Genomic DNA, 20,000 nt, shown 5'->3' on the forward strand with positions numbered 1-20,000 from the left:
CCTTCAGTTCGCTCCTCCTTATTTACTACATTTTAGCTCAGAATCCACTACGCTACCATCACTGTTCCATACAATAAGAAACATGTTACATCATACAAGTTAATCGCCAGCTGAGGGAGAGAGTAGCACATAAAATTAACTGTTGAGAGCGACTGTATCCAGCGAAGTGAGCTGGTCCGGTAAACAATGAAATTCAAGTCTTGTAGCATGTGGTGGTCCCGTGCACCGGCGAGTGTTTGTTGAGTAAGCCGGGGAGTCACCTAAAGAGGCGTTTCAGCCAGCTAGCATGAGGTGGACTCAGTAATCTGTGAAATGCAGTAACCTGATGCTGGTCTAGTGAACTACCAAATTCAGTCGAGCAGCAGGTGTTGGGGAGGTAAAGTAACAGGTGATGGTCCAGTAAACTAACAGGTCCAAGGAAGCAACAGGTAGTGGGTCCGGTGGACAGACAGGTGGTACGTGACAAGGGTGAGGAATAGTGCTGTGGGCGGGGCCCTGCGGGGTGGGGCCCAGGGACCTCCTCCACGGGGCCCCCAAGGAAGGCGAGAGGGGCCTGGTAGGCCCCCCACGGGGACTCACCTCAGCAGCGAAAGTGAGTGTCTCGTCAGTGAGGAGGGTGACCGCCACATACTTGTGGTGAGGAGAGACCGTGCCGCCACCCACCACAATCCCTGAGACCATACTGCTACCTGCCCATGCTCACGGCCTGCGGGGGGAGGAGAGCGTCAGTGCCAATCCAGGTGAGGAGCGATTATATCTGAAAGCTAATTTCCTTCCATCACTTGAGTGCCAGTTATGTCAGACAGTCTTAATGTTAACTTCCGTCACTCGCCCGAAGCCCCGCGTCCCACCACACCAACCCCGAGGAGACGGCAGCGGCGAGGGCACGGCGGAAGGGGGGGGGGGGGGGAGAGAGAGAGAGAGAGAGAGAGAGAGAGAGAGAGAGAGAGAGAGAGAGAGAGAGAGAGAGAGAGAGAGAGAGAGAGAGAGAGAGAGAGAGAGAGAGAGAGAGAGAGAGAGAGATACACCCTAGTAATTTTCTCATCCTTTCTTGGGACTCGGTAATTGTCTTGGTGAAAACTAGTCACCTGTTAGAGAAACGCTTTCGTGTGTGTGTGTGTGTGTTGCAATACCCGAGTCCCACAAAAAAGTACACTAACAATCATACACACCACGAACGTCCTTATCACAGCAGAAACAATACCCGGGCCTACAGAGTAGTCAGTGTTATGAGGTGTATGCTGAGTCCCAAGCCCGCTGCAGACAACAAACTTTAACCTTCGAGACTCCGTTCAAGCGCAAAATCATGAGCCGCGAAAGTTAGAAGCAGTGCCACGTAAAAAAAAAATACGCCCGTGCCACTACAAGCCGGGGCCAACGACTAGAAAAAATAATACCTACACTGAATAAAGAAAATCGAGCATTATAAAAAAAAGGTAAATGGATGATCATGCACATAAATATAGGGAAATGAAAAGAGGATAAAGAGGAATAGGAGCCATGACCAGGAATATGTATGAGATAAAGAGTACTGAATAAGGATGGAAAACAAGAGGTGCAGGAAGAGGAGGAACAGGAGGAAGACAAAAGAAAACAACAAACACCAGGAGACGGAAGAAGAAAAAATTGGAACAAATATATACAAGAAGAGAAAGAAATAAGGAAGAGAGAAAAGAACAGATGAAGGGTAAATGAGGACCAGTAAGAAGAGGAAGAGGAGGAGGAGGAGAAACAGGAGGAGGAGGAGGAGGAGGAGGGAGGAAGAGAAGGAAGAAGAGAAGGCTGGGGAGGAAGAAGAGGAGGAGGTCAGAAGCGCAACGAACAAGAACTAAAAGAAAAAGGAAAAAAAAAAGACGAAGAAAGAAAAGGAAAAGAAGAGGGGGAATGGGCAGCAACAAGAGGAGACAGAGAAGGAGGAAGAAGATGCGGAGGAAGAAGAAGAAGAGGAGGAGGAGGAAGAAGAGAAGGAGGATGGAAGGGAGAAGGAGGAGGAGGTCAGAAACGCAGTGATCTTTATCGGCATTCCAACAGTCTCTTAGCGCAAGCCGAAGTCAGTCAGCTGTGTAGTCACGTATTGCGGGCAGGACCAGGCGCACTGCGTGGCCATATACAGGAGAGACCGAGCGAGCGAGAGAGAGAGAGAGAGAGAGAGAGAGAGAGAGAGAGAGAGAGAGAGAGAGAGAGAGAGAGAGAGAGAGAGAGAGAGAGTTAATTAGAGGAAGGAAACAAATAACAGAGGAATGAATGAAGGAAAGAATGGAGTGAGAGGAAAGGAAAAGGAAAAATGAGAGAGAGAGAGAGAGAGAGAGAGAGAGAGAGAGAGAGAGAGAGAGAGAGAGAGAGAGAGAGAGAGAGAGAGAGAGAGAGAGAGAGAGAGAGAGAGAGAGAGAGAGAGAGAGAGAGAGAGAGAGAGAGAGAATATCTAGCCCAACACACACACACACACACACACACACACACACACACACACACACACGAACATAGTCAGCCAGAGACACAGACAGACGGAGAGACTTTAGACAGAGACAAACACACAAACAGTCAATCAACAGACTCGGAGGCAGAAAGAAACGCGGACGCCGACAGATTATTACCAGAACGCATCGCCCTCCGCTCGTGTTGCCAAGTTCATCATCCAAAGAAAAAAAATAATAAACAGAGATAGGAAAAAAAAATATATATATATATAAAAGTATCGTAACATTTTGACACGGAACAATTTAACAGTAAACGAAGATATCTGAGCAGCGCTTCCTGTTTTCGGGAGGTAAATCTTCACTAATTTCAAAAGTACTGTAGTAGAGGAGCTACAACTTACTACCAAGCATCACTTATCGACTGGATGCTGCTTATTACGACTATCAAGGAGTTATGAAGGAAAACACTTCACAATTCTGAAATTCATCGCATCGTTGGTAACAATTTTTTTTCTTCCTTACGTATGACGGGAGGAGGTGGAGGAGGGGTGGGGGAAGTGGAGAGAGGGTGGGTGTGGATGCATGGCTAGCTGCTGGGGGCGGGGAGGAGGGAAGAGGAGGAAGATGTGAGGATGAGCAAGCGGAAGGGAGAGGGGAGGAGGGGGGGAGGAGGAAAAGGACGGAGGGGGAATGGTAGATATTTTTTTTCTTCTTTCCTCACTCTATGAAGAACGGCGTGTTTAGTGTTTATAGTGTGTGTGTGTGTGTGTGTGTGTGTGTGTGTGTGTGTGTGTGTGTGTGTTCCTCCGTCTGTCTGTCTGCGTCTGCCCTACTGTCTATCTGTCTGTCCACCTGCTTGTGTTTGTCTGTGTGTCTGTCTATCTGTCTTTGTATCCGTCTGTGTGCCTGTCTATCCGTCTGTCTGTCTATCTGTCTTTCTATCCGTCTGTCTGCCTGTCTATCTGTCTTTCTATTCGTCTGTCTGTCTTTCTATCCGTCTGTCAGCCTGTCTATCTGTCTGCCTGTCTATCTGTGTTTCTGTCTATCTGTCTTTCTATCCGCCTGTCTGTCTGTCTGCCTCTCTATGTGAATATGTCCTTCTGTCTATCTTGTTCTGTATGTCAATTCCTCGGTCTACCTTACTGAGGGATGTTGCAGCGTCTCTTTTGAGGAGGAAGCGCGTATGTTAACCCATATTTGACCTTGTCAAATATGTGTGTTTCTGTCGCAAAACTACTCTGTGGAAATGCCCAAATTCCTTACGAAAGCCTTGTTAAATATGTGTGTTTCTGTCGCAAAACTACTCTGTGGAAATGCCCAAAACCCTTACGAAAGCCTTGTCAAACCTGTTAAAGAATATGACCCTTGATAATATCGGTCTTGCATGATCCGTTTTTAGTAGAGACTTTATGAGACGACCGAGCGACCGATGCGTTTTTGTCCTGCTACAATCGCAGTGAATGATGCTAAGCCGTGAGGAGGCGTAGGAGGAGGATGGGGAGATGAAGAAAAGAGAATTGAGATAGATTTTTAAGAGACATACGATTCCATACCTCACACACATACGGAAACACTGACAGAGGAGAGGGAGAGGGAGAGAAGAAGGAGAGGGGTGAGAGGGGTGGTTAGAGGGATAGAGGGATGAAAAGAGGGACGCATAGATGAAGAAAAGGAGAGTTAGGATTAGGCGCCCGGCGGTGTGAGGGTGTTATGATGTCATATTCAAAAACATTTCAGCGCCCAGGCTCACAAATTCAACAAGGCATTCGTAGGAGATTTTAGCATTTCCATGGCTAGTTTTATGACCCTGGTGGTAGTCTGACCCTTTTTCTGTACTATGAACCAAAAAAAGAACTTATTAGAACCCGACTGATCTCCTTTTAGACCTTTGGAAATAGTTGATGTAAGGGGCGGAAGCATCTATTAAACTACCCCCGGAAATGCCCAAAACTTCCACGACGAAAACCATGCCAAATCTGCGTGTGCTTGAGCGACGAAATGTTAAAAAATATGACCCTGAGTACCGTAATCGGGTCGTAATGAGTGTTTTTAGGTTCGTGGTCAGCTTAACCCTCGATCAGACCAGCGTTACCAGATTGTCGTCCTCACCATGTTGTGTTTTGTTTTACAGCAGAGGAAGCAACTCAAGGGCAAAAATAAATAAACATAATTAAGCCCGCTATGAACCCCTCCAATGAAGGAATGTAGATGAGTGGCCAAAAGAGAGGTCAGTTTCAGAGTTTTTTTTTTTTTTTTTTTAGAGAGAGAGAGAGAGAGAGAGAGAGAGAGAGAGAGAGAGAGAGAGAGAGAGAGAGAGAGAGAGAGAGAGAGAGAGAGAGAGAGAGAGAGAGAGAGAGAGAGAGAGAGAGAGAGAGAGAGAGAGAGAGAGAGAGAGAGAGAGAGAGAGAGAGAGGAGACAGTTCAAGGGAGTGAAAAAAAAGGAAACAAAAAATGGAAAAAAAGACCGCTAATACTGCTCCTGAATAAAGTACAGAGGAGTGGAGCAAAAACTGTCGCACGCACCTGATAACGTTACGCATTGATAGTTATGGTTAAAATCGTCAATCATTGGTGTTTTTTGCGTTAGGTACCGAGACAGACACCGGAATGATTGATTACTGGGGCGTTTGATCTTGGCGCCGCAACTGCAGGGTCGTGTGGCGCCGAATAAGAGTCTACATGAGCTAGACTTTAAAACGATAACAAACAGGAAAACAAACACCGGAAAATACAATGCTGTGGGGTTGGTATTTTCAGACGCATCCGCCTCTCGCATCAACCATTTCCAAAGGCCAAAAAAGGAGATCAGTCGGGTTCTAATGAGTGTTTTTTTAGGTTGTTGGTACAGAAGAAGGGTCATACTACCACCAGGGTCATTAAACTACCCCCGGAAATGCCCAAAACTTCCAAGACGAAAACCATGCCAAATCTGCGTGTGGTTAAGAATATGACTCTGAGTACCATAATCGGGTCGTAATGAGTGTTTTTAGGTTCTTGGTACACAGAAGAAGGGTCAAACTACCACCAGGGTCTTGTAACTACCTCCGGAAATGCCCAAAACTTCCAAGACGAAAACCATGCCAAATCTGCGTGTGGTTAAGAATATGACTCTGAGTACCATAATCGGGTCGTAATGAGTGTTTTTAGATTCTTGGTACACAGAAGAAGGGTCATACTACCACGAGGGTCACTAAACTACCCCCGGAAATGCCCAAAACTTCCAAGACGAAAACCATGCCAAATCTGCGTGTGCTTGAGCTACGAAATGTTTAAGTATATGACCCTGAGTACCACAATCGGGTCGTAATTAGTGTTTTTAGGTTCTTGGTACACAGAAGAAGGGTCAAACTACCACCAGGGTCATTAAACTACCCCCGGAAATGCCAAAAGCTCCCAAAGCGAAAAGGGTGCAAAATATGTGTGCTTGGACGACGAAATGTTTAAAAATATGACCCTGCGTACGATAATCGGGTGTTTTAAGATTCTTGGTGTACAAAAGAAGGGTCAACCTACCACCAGAATCATTAAACTACCCCTCGAAGTACCTAAAACTCCCAAAGCGAAAACGGTGCCAAATATGTGTGCTTGGGCCCCGAAATGTTTAAAAATATGACATTGCGTACGATATTTTGGTTCTAATGAGTGTTTTTAGGTTGATGGTGTACACAAAAAGGGTCAACCTACCACCAGGGTCATTAAACTACCCCCCGAAATACCTAAAACTCCCAAAACAAAAACGGTGCCAAATATGTGTGCTTGGGCCCCGAAATGTTTAAAAATATGACCCTGCGTACGATAATCGGGTTCAAATAAGTGTTTTCAGGTTCTTGGTGTACACAAGAAGGGTCAACCTACCACCAGGGTCTTTTAACTAACCCCGGAAATGCCAAAAGCTCCCCAAATGAAAATGGTGCCAAATATGTGTGCTTGGACGTGGCAATGTTTAAGAATATGACCCTGAGTACAGAAAACGGGTCAAACTACCACCAGGGTCATTAAACTACCCCTGGAAATACTACCTAAAACTCCCAAAGCAAAAACCGTGCCACATATGAGTGCTTGGGCGCCGAAATGTTTAAATTTGGGTCATATTAAAAGACATTTCGCCGCCCAAGAACACATATTTGACAAGGCTTTCGTAGGAGTAGCGGGCATTTTCAGGGTAGTTTGTGAACCTGAAGAAACACATATTTGACAAGGCTTTCGTAGGAGTAGTGGGCATTTTCAGGGGTAGTTTTATGGCCCTGGTGGTAATTAGACCCTTCCTCTGTACGGTGAACCTGAAGAAACACATATTTGACAAAGCTTTCGTAGGAGTAGTGGGCATTTTCAGGGGTAGTTTTATGGCCCTGGTGGTAGGTGGACCCTTCCTCTGTACGGTGAACCTGAAGAAACACATATTTGACAAGGCTTTCGTAGGAGTAGTGGGCATTTTCAGGGGTAGTTTTATGGCCCTGGTGGTAGTTGGACCCTTCCTCTGTACGGTGAACCAGAAGAAACACATATTTGACAAAGCTTTCGTAGGAGTAGTGGGCATTTTCAGGGGTAGTTTTATGGCCCTGGTGGTAGTTGGACCCTTCCTCTGTACGGTGAACCAGAAGAAACACATATTTGACAAAGCTTTCGTAGGAGTAGTGGGCATTTTCAGGGGTAGTTTTATGGCCCTGGTGGTAGGTGGACCCTTCCTCTGTACCGTGAACCTGAAGAAACACTCATGAGAACTCAATTGATCCCCTCTTTGAACTTTAGAAATGGTTGGTGTGGGAAGCGAAAGTGTTTTGATATACCGACCTAAGAATCTGGCCCTCAGTGAGTACGATAATCCGGTGACGCTCCTCGAGGTTCCTTGGTTGTGGCGCGGCGGCGGGGCTGAAGACACAACACGCCGCCCACTCACCGAGGCGCCAACAAGTGTAGCACAAGAGCGAATGGCGAGTGCCGGTACGCGAGTTGCATGATTAGTCAGACGCAAGACCGTGGCGCGAATACACTTAACTGTCCTGAGGGGTGAGTGAGGCGAAGTGTTTTTATGGTATGAAGATGATGATGTTGTTGTTGTTGTTGTTGTCGTTGTTGTTGTTGATGATGATGATGATGATGATGATGATGTTGTTGTTGATGTTGGTGGTGGTGGTGGTGGTGTTGTTGTTTGGGTGGGGAAAGGTTAAAATGTTAAACCAAAGTATACCTAATGAAGGGTTGTTGTTTTTTTCTTCGGTTTGCGGGGAGTGAGAAGTGAGTAGCGGGATGTGTTATGATGTGGAAGTGATGTGTGAAGGGTATGCTTGCTTGTTTCTTTGTTTTTCGGTAGGGAAGATTTAAGAGTACTAAATCAAAATATGCCTAAAGAGGGAGTGTTATTTCTGTTTTTCAGGTAGAGGGGAGTTAAGACTAAGCACTCACACACACACAAAATACAGGCTAAGAAGAGAAAAGTTAAAATAATATACATTTGAACATAAGAGTTTGAATAACACTCTAGTCAAACCGCTGATTTAAATTTCTTCCATCCGTCCCCTACAATGTTTCGAAGGTATAACATTAATGAAACCAAACGGACGCCATCAGAATATAAGGGTGCTAATACTAGCCAAACTGACCATGAATGAAAAAAGAAGAACCAAAACTGTGCAGGAAACATATGACATGGTTGGAATGATTAAACGGAACAGAAACTTTAGGTATGGCGTGGAATAAGGGAACAGAGACATCGCAGCGGAAATACTTCTGGAGCAAAAGGGTGACTGGCATGAGGAAATGGCGAGGATGGCCGGCATACTGAGGCAAAGGGAAGACCACAAAGAACAAAGACAGAAAAACACGACATGAGGACGGTGGAAGTGTGACGGCGAGCAGACGGCGAGGTTTTGCGAATGGCAGACTGAAGCATAACAAGACATCGCTGCGGAGAACCACCAACACAGTAATTCGAATGAAGGAAAGACCCGCAAAAAATGAAAATACTTGAAGAACGTGCAAAGTGTGACGGCGAGACTTTACGAATGGCAGACTGAAGCACATGGCATCTCTATCGCACAACAAAGCATCGCACCAACACGGTAATTCGAGTGAAGGAAAGAACACCAAAAATTAAAACAACTTGAGGAACGTGCAATGTGTGACGGCGAGACTTTACGAATGGCAGACTGAAGCACATGGCATCGCACCAACACGGTAATTCGAGTGAAGGAAAGAGCCCCGAAAATACTTGAGTAGCGAGAATGAGTGTGGCGACGGGAGGCTGACGGGGCGGGAGGCGGCGGCGGTGGCGACGTCTGGGGCAAGGGTGTGCATAGGGTGGCCGGCGCCGGTCCCGTCGAGGCCCTTCACCAGCAACACTCCACTCAAGCTGCACCCCCTGCTTGACTGCACGCCCTCTTCTTTCAAGGCCATGTTATGCGAAACCTATTTCCGACTTGCTCGAAAAAAAGTTCGGTTTGAGGTCAAGTGGTACGAGAAAAGTCAACAAAAAAATTAAAAAATAAAATAAAAGACGCGTTAGGAAGTGTAAAAATTCAGTGCATAATAAAACCGCACATTGATCAGTCTCATCTAACTGGGAACGTATTTAAAGGTATTCACCCACAACGCCAGTGAGTGATAGATTTTAACCTCTCCCTCCCTCCCTCCCTTTCTTTCCCTCCCGGCGAGCACGTGGCGGACAGCATCTTCGTAGCCGAGGCCAGACGCGCGGCGGAGTCCTGCTGGGTCGGGCGGGCTGTCTGGCGGGCGCTGCTGGAGATGGGGGAGGTCGGGGGAGATGAAGAAAGAAGGCAAAGGAGAGAAGCGATGAAGGGAGGAAGGAGGCGCCAGGATGGGAGTAGGGAGGAGAGGGAGATAAGAGGTTGAGGAACGAGAGAGGAAAAGAGCATGCAAGGGAGAGATGAAGAGAGGAGGCAAAGGAGAAACGGGGAAGGAAAAGAGCGAGGGAGGGAGGAGGGGGGACTATGAGGAAAACCCTTGACGAGGTGCCTCAGTCTACCCGCCGACAGCCAGTGGGGGGCAGGGAGGGGTCCGAGGCACGCCAGTCTTGCGGCCTGCATATTATTCTCGTCTTGTCATTTCTTCCTTTCTTATATTCATTTTCTTTATTTTTTTCCTATTCTTACTTTTGTCTTTTATTTTTCTTCTCGTTCTTCAACTTATTATTTTTATGCTTCCTCTTATCATCATCATTATTATTATTATTATTATTATTATTATTATTATTATTATTATTATTATTATTGTTATTGTTCCTCCTTCTCTTCCTCCTCCTCCTACTTCTTCTTCTTCTTCTTCTTCTTCTTCTTCTTCTTCTTCTTCTTCTTCTTCTTCTTCTTCTTCTTCTTCTTCTTCTTCTTCTTCTTCTCCTCCGTCTTCAGGTTGACTCTGTATTCACGGGGGTTCCCAAGTTCATTATTAGCAGGAATACGTGGAGCAGCTCAGGTGTACGACCCCACCAGCCCGACACACCTCTCCTGATAAAACGCTGCGTCGCCTTGCCGCAGCGCACAGAACAAGGCGGCGGGTGCATTAGGCCGTACTGCTAAACGTATCGACGCCTCAGTTCGCCCGTTTGAAAAGCCTCTCGTAGAAGTTGCTGAGATCTTCATAGACTGCTTTGTGATCCTGGTGATAGTTTTAAGGGACTATTACAATGGGCAAATTTTCCGTGGATCTTCAGTCAAACCAGGATTTCCGCTAGCCTGGTTCTCATTTGTTTCTTGTTATTGCTGATGATGATGATGGTGAGTAATACCGTCGTTCTTCGGTGAAATCTTCCGTAGCTTTGAAAGATCGTGGATACGTCAGAAAACCACAGAAATCTGAGAACAATGCCAGCGGAAATCGTGGTTTGACTGAAGATCCACGGAAAATTTGCCCAGTGTAATAGCCCCTTTACTGAGCGAAAACCAACTCCTAACACGGTTCCCAGGTTATCGTACTCAGAGCCGCGTATACATTTGTTTCTGGCCCATAACTGTTATCAAGAAACACCAATAATCAACCATTTAAACGATAATCATATATAAAGGCAGTTATTTGGGTGATGAAAGCAGTTTTGGGGTCGGAAATCGGCAAACATTAGAGGCAGAGTACGACAATCTGGCAACGTTGACTCCTAACGCTCCAAGATATACGGTAAGTGATTCTACCTTGTCAACTCAGGTAGGCTTTAACAGGTGTCAGTGGCGTCGAACCTCCACTCACACACTCGGGCGGGAACGATTTGCCGGTGACGTTATCCCGCGTTCGTACAGCGATATGTCCCCTCCATGTGTCTCCTTGACCGATGAGATTTGACTAACCTTTCCCCAGCGATCGCCGAGAGAGGTGGGCGTGGCTCGCTTCTGGACAGGTGGACACTAAACACAAAGCAAATAACTCAAGGTAAATAGAGAATAAAAAGTATGAAAAAAAAAACGAAAAATAAAAACCCACGAACAGACATATACAGGTAAGTAAATAAAGCAACACGAGGGACGGCTTAAAACGACACACAAACAGACGAACAAACAAAACACGTCAAGGTAAACAAACAAACAAAAAAAAAAGTTACGGTCAGTAAACACACACACACACACACACACACACACGTCACACACACACATACTAAATGAACAAAAAATAAATAAACAAACAAACACATACAATATACATAGAAATAAGTAAACAAATCAATCAATCAATAAAGAGGGGCGGCTTAAAACGACATATTAGAACAAACAAACAAAAAAACATCTGCTAGTCACGAGGCGCCAAACGTCCAACAATCAAGGTAAACAAACAAACAAACAAACAAAACACGAACAGAGATAAAAATAAGTAAAAAAAAAAAAATAACACAGGGAACGACTTAACGGCATAGTGGATGTGCAAAAAAAACGTTAAAAAAACAGTAAACAAACAAACACAGACAACAGATAAAAAATATAAAAAAAACGTTAAGTAAATACAGCAACAGAGAGAGAGAGAGAGAGAGAGAGAGAGAGAGAGAGAGAGAGAGAGAGAGAGAGAGAGAGAGAGAGAGAGAGAGAGAGAGAGAGAGAGAGAGAGAAAGACAGACTTAAATAAAACGGCACAACACAAGAACAACAACATCAACAAAAACATCATCACCATCCTTCTATACAGTCAACAACGAGGCACCAAACGTCAGAATTGGGTTCAAATAAAGGACGAGAAAAGAACACGAACAACAACAACACGGACGGCCGAACACGTACAATAAAACAGACCTAATAAATAAAAACAACAAAGGGATAAAAGGGCTGAGTAAAGGCACGCACACAATGGAGGGAGGAAGAGGAGAGAGAGAGAGAGAGAGAGAGAGAGAGAGAGAGAGAGAGAGAGAGAGAGAGAGAGAGAGAGAGAGAGGGGCACGTGAGTGGTGAAAGGGTTGACCCAAAGGGGGCTGGGGTGAGGGGAGGGGAGGGGGGGGGAGAAGCACGTGAGGGGCGCTACGGGGGGTGGAAGGGGAGGAAGGTGCGGGGTGGTGGTAGTGGTGGTGGTGTAGGGGGATTGAAGGGAGAGGTGATGGTGGGAGGTGATGATAGTGATGGTAGTGGTGGTGATGGTGGGATGGTGGTGGTGGTGGTGGTAGTGGTGGAATGGAGGTTGTGGTGGCAAGACAAAACTATTATAGACAACAACAACAACAACAATCAACAACAACAACAACAACAACAACAACAATAATAATAATAATAATAATAATAATAATGAAACGCCAACAAGAATGGAATATATAAGGGTAAGGTAATTCAAGAGAAGATCCTATAACATGATCGAAACCCACTTTGACCAACACGGTATCATAAAAAAAAAAGAATGAAAAAAGGAAGGAAGGAAGAGAAGGAAGGATGGTAGGAAGGAAGGACGAAAGAAAGGAATTAAGGAACGATGAAACAGAGGAAGAAAGATAGAAAGAAAAGAAGGAAAGAAAGAAAGCAAGAAAGAAAGATTGAAAGAAATTAACGCAGAAAGGATGTTAGAGATGATGAAAGACTTTAAAACAAATGAAGGATGAGAGAAATTAGGAAAAGAACACAGAAAGAAACAAATGATAAAAAGAGAGAAAGAAGGAAAGAAAAATTAATGAACAGGAAGAATAGAAAAGAAAGGAAAGGAAGTAAAGAAAGAAAAATGAATAAACAGAAAGAAGAAATGAAAGGAAAGGAAGGAAAGAAAGAAAGATCAATGAACAGAGAGAAGAAAATAAAATAAACGAAAAGAAGGAAAGAAGGAAAAATGAATGAACAGAAAGAAGAAAACAAAGTAAAGGAAAGGAAAGGAAGGAAAGCAAGAGTAAAAGGCAAAAAGAAAAGAATTAAACTCCTCGACCTGTATTTCTTTTCCGTTCCAAGTTTACATTCTGGAGCGAGTTTCTCAGACCCTCTTTTTTTCCCTCCTCTTCCTCTTCCTTCATAAATCTTGGGTACTCTATTTTTTTCCCCTCCCGAGGAACAAATCTGAGAGCAAAGGCCACGTCACTATCCTTGACACCATACCTTAAAGAGAGAGAGAGAGAGAGAGAGAGAGAGAGAGAGAGAGAGAGAGAGAGAGAGAGAGAGAGAGAGAGAGAGAGAGAGAGAGAGAGAGAGAGAGCAGTATCATTCTTTCTTTTCGTCTTGTTTTTCTTTGTTTGTTTGTTTGTCTTTCTTTCCTTCCTTCTTTCCATTCATTCATTCATTATTCGCCTCTTTTATTTCCCTCTTTCTTCCTTTTCTTCATTCCTTTCTTTCTTTCTTTCTTATTCTGAGAGAGAGAGAGAGAGAGAGAGAGAGAGAGAGAGAGAGAGAGAGAGAGAGAGAGAGAGAGAGAGAGAGAGAGAGAGAGAGAGAGAAGGAGGAAGGAGAGATGAAAAGTTAAAAGGAAAAGTAACAATCAGAAAATTCAGTCCTTAATAAATTCATCAAACCACCAGAGAAAAAAAAAAGTTACACACACACACACACACACAAACAAACAAACGAACACACAACCTCCCCCGCCCACACACACACAAACATATATTCTGGTGATCACAGGAAAAAAAAATATTATAGCAATTCTGTCCAACTTAACCAAATAACATCCTCCTCATCCTTCTCTTCTCACTACTATTACTGTCATTATTTTCATTATTACCACAGTTTACCGAGATATCATTCCATGCGTATATACTTTTGAGGTCATCATGTTCCGGGGTGGTGGGGAAGGACGGGGGAAGGGGAAGGGAGGCGAGGAGTGACTCTAAACACATACGGATCAAGCACACACTCCCCCAGCACGCCGTGGGTACACAAATAAGGTACCCGATACACAATAACTACATCAGACACAACCAAACTATTTAACCTTCCACACTCCACAATGGTCAGGTTTTCCATGCAAGACACAACCAAACTATTTAATCTTCCACACTCCACAATGGTCAGGTTTTCCATGCAAGACACAACCAAACTATTCAATCTTCCACACTCCACAATGGTCAGGTTTTCCATGCAAGACACAACCAAACTATTTAATCTTCCACATTCCACAATAGTCAGGTTTTCCATGCAAGACACAACCAAACTATTTAATCTTCCACACTCCACAATGGTCAGGTTTTCCATGCAAGACACAACCAAACTATTTAATCTTCCACATTCCACAATAGTCAGGTTTTCCATGCAAGACACAACCAAACTATTTAATCTTCCACATTCCACAATAGTCAGGTTTTCCATGCAAGACACAACCAAACTATTTAACCTTCCACACTCCACAATGGTCAGGTTTTCCATGCAAGACACAACAGAACCATTAACGAAGCTACACCATACAACTGTGCACTCCTACAGTCTTTCCTTCTCCCCCACCTGTACCTTCACCACTAAATCACTTCCTCTTCTTACTATATATACCACTGACTGAAAGAGAAGGAATAGTAATAAACAATAACTACATCAGAACCATTTACGAAGCTACGCCATACAACTGTGCACTCCTACAGTCTTCCCTTCTCCCCCACCTGTGATTACCTTTACCACTAACTTACTACCTCTCCTATACCCTTGATTATAAAAAGTGAGTAAAAATAAACAATAACTACATTAGAACCATTTACCAACCTACACCATACAACTGTGCACTCCTAGTCTTTCCCTCTCCCCCTCTACCTGTAGCTACCTCTACCACTAACCCACTTCCTCTTCTTGCTATATTATACCCTTGATAAAAAAAAAGGGCCGCGCCGAGGTGGCCTGTCTCGGCTCACTGGGGTTAGGCAGGCTCCCTTTCTTCCTCTGACTCCCAATGTTTTCCTGTTCCTTCATTCCTCGCCTGACCCTTCACCCCTGCCGCCGCCTCCTGCCTAGTGCGTGGGAAACTGGGCTGGATTGTGACGATGGCTGTGATGACGTGTGGGTGCTGGTGACGATAACGACGAAAATGATGATAATGGTGATGATGACCCAACCCCAAAAGAAAGAAATACAATGTTACGAGTAGTCCCAAAGTGTACACAGCAACTTTCGCATACTTTCTTCACATCATTTTTTATAGCGTTTAAGATGAAGGCCAGGGAGGTAGAGTGGACAGTAGGGGTGTTAGAGCAGCCCAAGTATGTCCCCAATAACTTAACAACACTTTCTTCATCTCCTCTCTGATAGCGTTTAAGATGAAGGCCACAGAGGTAGAGAGTGGGATGAAGAACGCCCTAGAAAATGAAGATGGATGGATGGATAGAGAGCAGCTCGTATTCTCTGACGCATTCGGCTCCAACGACAAACAGGTATATGCAAAGGCCATAGAGGAGCTTAGTCGAGTTCCCATGAGTGTTGCTGCAGAAGCCTTATATTGTCGTGCTATCACTACAGCCTCATGGAAATACTAACACAACAACCCTTCCAAAAGCTCTATCAAATGTGAGTGTGCGTCAGGTCGGTATTTTCAGGCACTTCCATTTCTCATTCCAACTATTTTCAAAGGCCAAAGAGGAGATCAATTGGGTTCTGATGATAGTTTTCCGTTGATTCAGAGTGAAGAAGAAGGGTCAAACTACCACCAGGGTCATACAGCTATCCATGGAAATGCTCACAACAACTATACGAAAGCCTTGTTAATGTGTGTGTTTGGGCGCCGGAATGGTAAATAATATGGCCCTTTTAGCCTCGCCTCAGCGCTGCACACAAACGTCAGCAAGAGCCGCTAAGAATACGCGTAGCCGGAGAGAAGTTGCATCTGGTCACCTCTTGCATCAGACAGACAAGAGTGCGAAAACGTGCAGGAATTCTATCATGCAGCGAGGCGACTTTGGGAACCTGGAAAGGGCAGACCGTGGTAGGCAAAGAGAGAGAAAGAGCGAGAGCGAGAGCGAGAGCGAGAGAGAGAGAGAGAGAGAGAGAGAGAGAGAGAGAGAGAGAGAGAGAATGCGGAACTACTAATCCCTTCGCAGCTCTGGTCTTGGTATAAGGGAAGATGGGGAATATAAGGGAATTCCACCTGCCATAATTTAGAAAAGGACATACCGGAAATACCTTACCTGGCGTGGCGGAGAGAGGAGGAGGAGGAGGAGGAGGGAAAAAAAGGGGTTAAAGAAAGAAAAGGGAGGAACAGGAGGTCAAATGCCAATAAGAAAAGATAATAAACATAGAGAACAGTTTTATGGAAGGTTGTCTGCGCGATACTGGAAGAGGAAAAGGAGAAGGAGGAGGAGGAAGAGGGGTGGAGGAGGGGCGGGGCGGGTACGTGAGGGGTGGGGGGGAGGGGGAGAAATCTGGTCAAAAGAGTTAGTGAAGGTCGCGGGGTTCTCTTTGCCAAATTCAGAAAGAGGAGAAAGGTCAGAAGGGCGGCATTGTGTAGCTTCTCTCTCTCTCTCTCTCAGATAAAAATAGCATAAAAAACAAGATATGAATGGATTGACAGGATACACACACACACACACACACACACACACACACACACACACACACACACACACACACACAAGAAAAAAAAAGATAAATAAGAGAAAGTGGACGGCAACAACAACAAAAGCAACAGCAACAACAATAACAACAATAATAATAGTAACAGACCAAGCGTAACAAATTATAATAAACGTTCTCAACACACACACACACACACACACACACACACACACACACACACACACATATTCCTTCAATCTTCAAACAGCCCCTCACAAATAAAATATATACATAAAAAAAAAAACATAATTCAAAATCTTACTAAATCATAAAGCTTCACTCCCTTATGCTAAATACGTTATTGGGAAGTTAAAAAAAAAGAAAACAAGTGAACATTCGTCTTAACGCTCTAAAATATGTAAGTATGTTTGTGCGTTACGTTCATTATCGCTCACTGTGGAAGTAGAGGCGCCTGTTTCCGATGAGCTGTGGTATGATGTCTTTAATTATCTTACACACACACACACACACACACACACACACACACACACACACACACACTTAAAGCCCTCGTCTCTTTAATTAAACATCGGCACCTCAGTTCGCCTCTTTGAAAAGCCTCTCGTTGAAGTTCTTGTGATATTCATGGGACAGTATTTGTGATCCCCTGATGATTTTAGATGATGATTTCAGCGCCATGAACGGGAAAAAACACTCATGAAAACCCAGTTAATCTTCTCCGTGGCCTTGGAAAACAGTCGTAATGGGAGGGAGTCTGATGTGTTTAAAAATATGGACCTAAGCGTCTTCCCGGTCACTCATGTATGTACTCTGTTCGATCCCCCCCACGAGACCAGCGACCAGACAGATGGACGGTGCTATGTAAATTTGAGAGAGAGAGAGAGAGAGAGAGAGAGAGAGAGAGAGAGAGAGAGAGAGAGAGAGAGAGAGAGAGAGAGAGAGAGAGAGAGAGAGAGAGTTAATTAGAAGAAGGAAACAAGTAACAGAGGAATGAATGAAGGAAAAAACGGAGGGAGAAGAAAGGAAGAGGAAAAATGAGAGAGAGAGAGAGAGAGAGAGAGAGAGAGAGAGAGAGAGAGAGAGAGAGAGAGAGAGAGAGAGAGAGAGAGAGAGAGAGAGAGAGACACATTAACATCAGATTCGTCTCCACTGTATACACACAAGCAAGCAAGCAAAAAGAGCGAAGACTAACTTAATTTCGTATATGCACTACATCTTCAACACACTCTACGAGGTGCAAGCTATAAACAAACAGCACAACACACGGTGACGGCGGTGTATGCGGGATGTTCCGAGATAAGAAAGCCAACGCCGCCGCCTGTGTAACCTTTCCCCGCCTCGCCGATGTCCTTCACCCCAACATTCTCAAGAGCGTTGGTGCGTTCTCCCTCAAGGTGCCGTACTAGTTACTCCCTCCCCTGAGCGCGCGACCTCTTGCTGGCTTCGTTCTTTTCCGTATAGGCAAGACGAGGTGGAGGAAGTGACGGCTGGCGGGCGCTGTGGTGCCAAAACGCGACCTCTTATAGTAGTATTTTTAATAAAGTTATGTACCTTCTGGCTCCTCAAAACAACTGCACATGCACGGCCAAGACAGTGTGGGTTGTTACAGGTGACACTTTAACATATCATTGGCTGGGTCAGTGTGTCGTGCAGTGCAGAGCCCATAAACAAGGTAGGGTCATTTTCACCCATGTCACAGAGCGTGATCGTGTTGACGCTGAGTGTATCGGGAAATATATCAAGCACTTCAGCCTTGTATTGCTTAATGCGTTATGCATGAAGGAGCCGCGGCGAGCTAGGCCACGCATGCGCACAGGTGTTGGTTTGCAAATACCTGGCACGGGAGAACGTCCTACGCCCTACGAAGACAGACGGGCACTATGCTCTGTCAAAACGCGACCCCGATGTTTTTGCTCTTTTCTATGCAGACATGACGATGCAGGGCTGGGGACGGTGGACAAGCCTTGCGGTGCACCGAAACCCAGAAACAGGAAATAAGATTTATTGAGTTATTTATTGATCTGAGTGTCTTTTTTTCTTGACATGTGTCAGACAAAGGCCTTACCAGATTCCTTTACGACTAGTACCAGAGTAAGATGGTCAAGGTGGTAGTGAGGTGTGGGTGCAGTAAGGTGACAGGGTACTGGATGCGTACTCTATACCACGGTAAACGAGGATCAAGCCTCTACCTGATTACTCTTTTCACCTAGTTAGTTTAGCCTTGACGCGCTGTTCAAAGTTGTATCTGAATTCCATAAATGCTGAACACCTGATGCCGTTATTTATTGATTATCATGGAACCAATCGTCGCTAATGCAGCCTCCGTGCGTCACTGGTGAATACATTACGAATACAGCAGACCTGGGTTTTGCGCATTTTTTATCTATTTCTACTCATCCATCCATCTATCAAGCTAGCTATCACCTATCCATTTATCTACCTGTGTCTATGTATCTGACAGTGGGGTTCTTCCAGCAGACACAGGGATGGGCGTTAAGACGGAGGGTCAAGGAGAACGAGGAAGAAACAACGGAAAGGAGGAAGAGAAGGAGGAGGAAGAGGAGGAGGAGGAAGAGGAGGAGGAGGAGGAAGAGGAGGAGGAGGAAGAGGAGGAAGAAGAGAAGGTTGCTACTTGAGCGATGCAGGAAAAGATGCCCAAAATTCGCAGCGCAGAAAGATTTTGCAAGATTTCTTTTTTTTTTTTTTTTTTTAAGTAATAGTAGTTGTTGTTGTTGTTGTCGTTGGTGGTGGTGGTGGTGGTGGTGGTGGTAGTGGTGGTGTGTATGGCGTATAATGTAATAGAGTGTTATTAAAGGAATTCAATATTTCATGTATCTTTTTACTTTTTTTTTCTCTCTCGCTCTCTTTTCACGATATTCAACCCTCTCAAGACTTAAGTGTGTGTGTGTGTGTGTGTGTGTGTGTGTGTGTGTGTGTGTGTGTGTGTGTGTGTGTGTGTGTGTGTGTGAGAGAGAGAGAGACTGAAGAAACACAACACTCACTATTACACAAAATAAAACTACTTAAAATAAAACAATAATAACATGGAGCTTTAAATACAATACGAGTTAGTTAGAGGAAAAGGAGGCGGGAGAGGAGAAGGAAAACGAAACAGCAGAGAAAGAAAATAAAGACGATTATGAACAGGAACAAAAATAACCTCAACAAAAATGAAGAGGAAGAAAAAAAGAAAGAATAGACATGAGAAGGAGAGGGAGAAAAGGAAACGTGGAAAAGAAGAAATAAAAATAACAAGCAGCAAAGAAAGCTAAAAAAAAAAAAGCATATTGAAACAGGAAGAAAAAAGGATCATCACAAAAAAATAAAAAAAATAAATGAGAGGGTAAAAAAGAAGACGAGGAAACGGAAAAGAACAATGATAACCAGAAAAAAAACAGCACAATGAAACACACACACACACACACACACACACACACACACACACACACACACAGGACCACCACCACCTCAGCAGTAGTATGAACAAAAACAAGTGCAACAAAAATGAATAGAAAAAGAAAAGAAAAGAAGAGACACGAGAGGAAGAAAAGGAGACGAGGAAAAGAAGAAATAATTATAAGCAGCAAAGAAATAAACACACACACACACACACACACACACACACACACACACACACACACACACACACACACACACACACACAGGATCACCCCCAACATCAGCAGTACATCGGCGCATTTTC

General features: G+C 44.5%; 1 protein-coding gene across 4 annotated transcripts in view; it reads right to left on the bottom strand.

Annotated features, from left to right (window-relative positions):
- LOC126998432 (FERM domain-containing protein 6-like) overlaps window positions 1-20,000 on the bottom strand; it is a 91,427-nt gene that overhangs the window by 47,307 nt on the left and 24,120 nt on the right. For 3 of the 4 annotated variants that reach the window (XM_050860109.1, XM_050860111.1, XM_050860112.1), the window contains exon 2: window positions 580-706. The exons of the other annotated variant lie outside the window; for it this stretch is intronic. In XM_050860109.1, coding sequence (XP_050716066.1) covers window positions 580-681 — 102 coding nt within the window. In that variant the 5' untranslated portion in view covers window positions 682-706. The remainder of the gene's footprint in view (window positions 1-579; window positions 707-20,000) is intronic. 4 annotated transcript variants of the gene reach the window in all.

The sequence above is a fragment of the Eriocheir sinensis genome, chromosome 14, assembly GCF_024679095.1.
Source record: "Eriocheir sinensis breed Jianghai 21 chromosome 14, ASM2467909v1, whole genome shotgun sequence".
NCBI lineage: Eukaryota > Metazoa > Arthropoda > Malacostraca > Decapoda > Varunidae > Eriocheir > Eriocheir sinensis.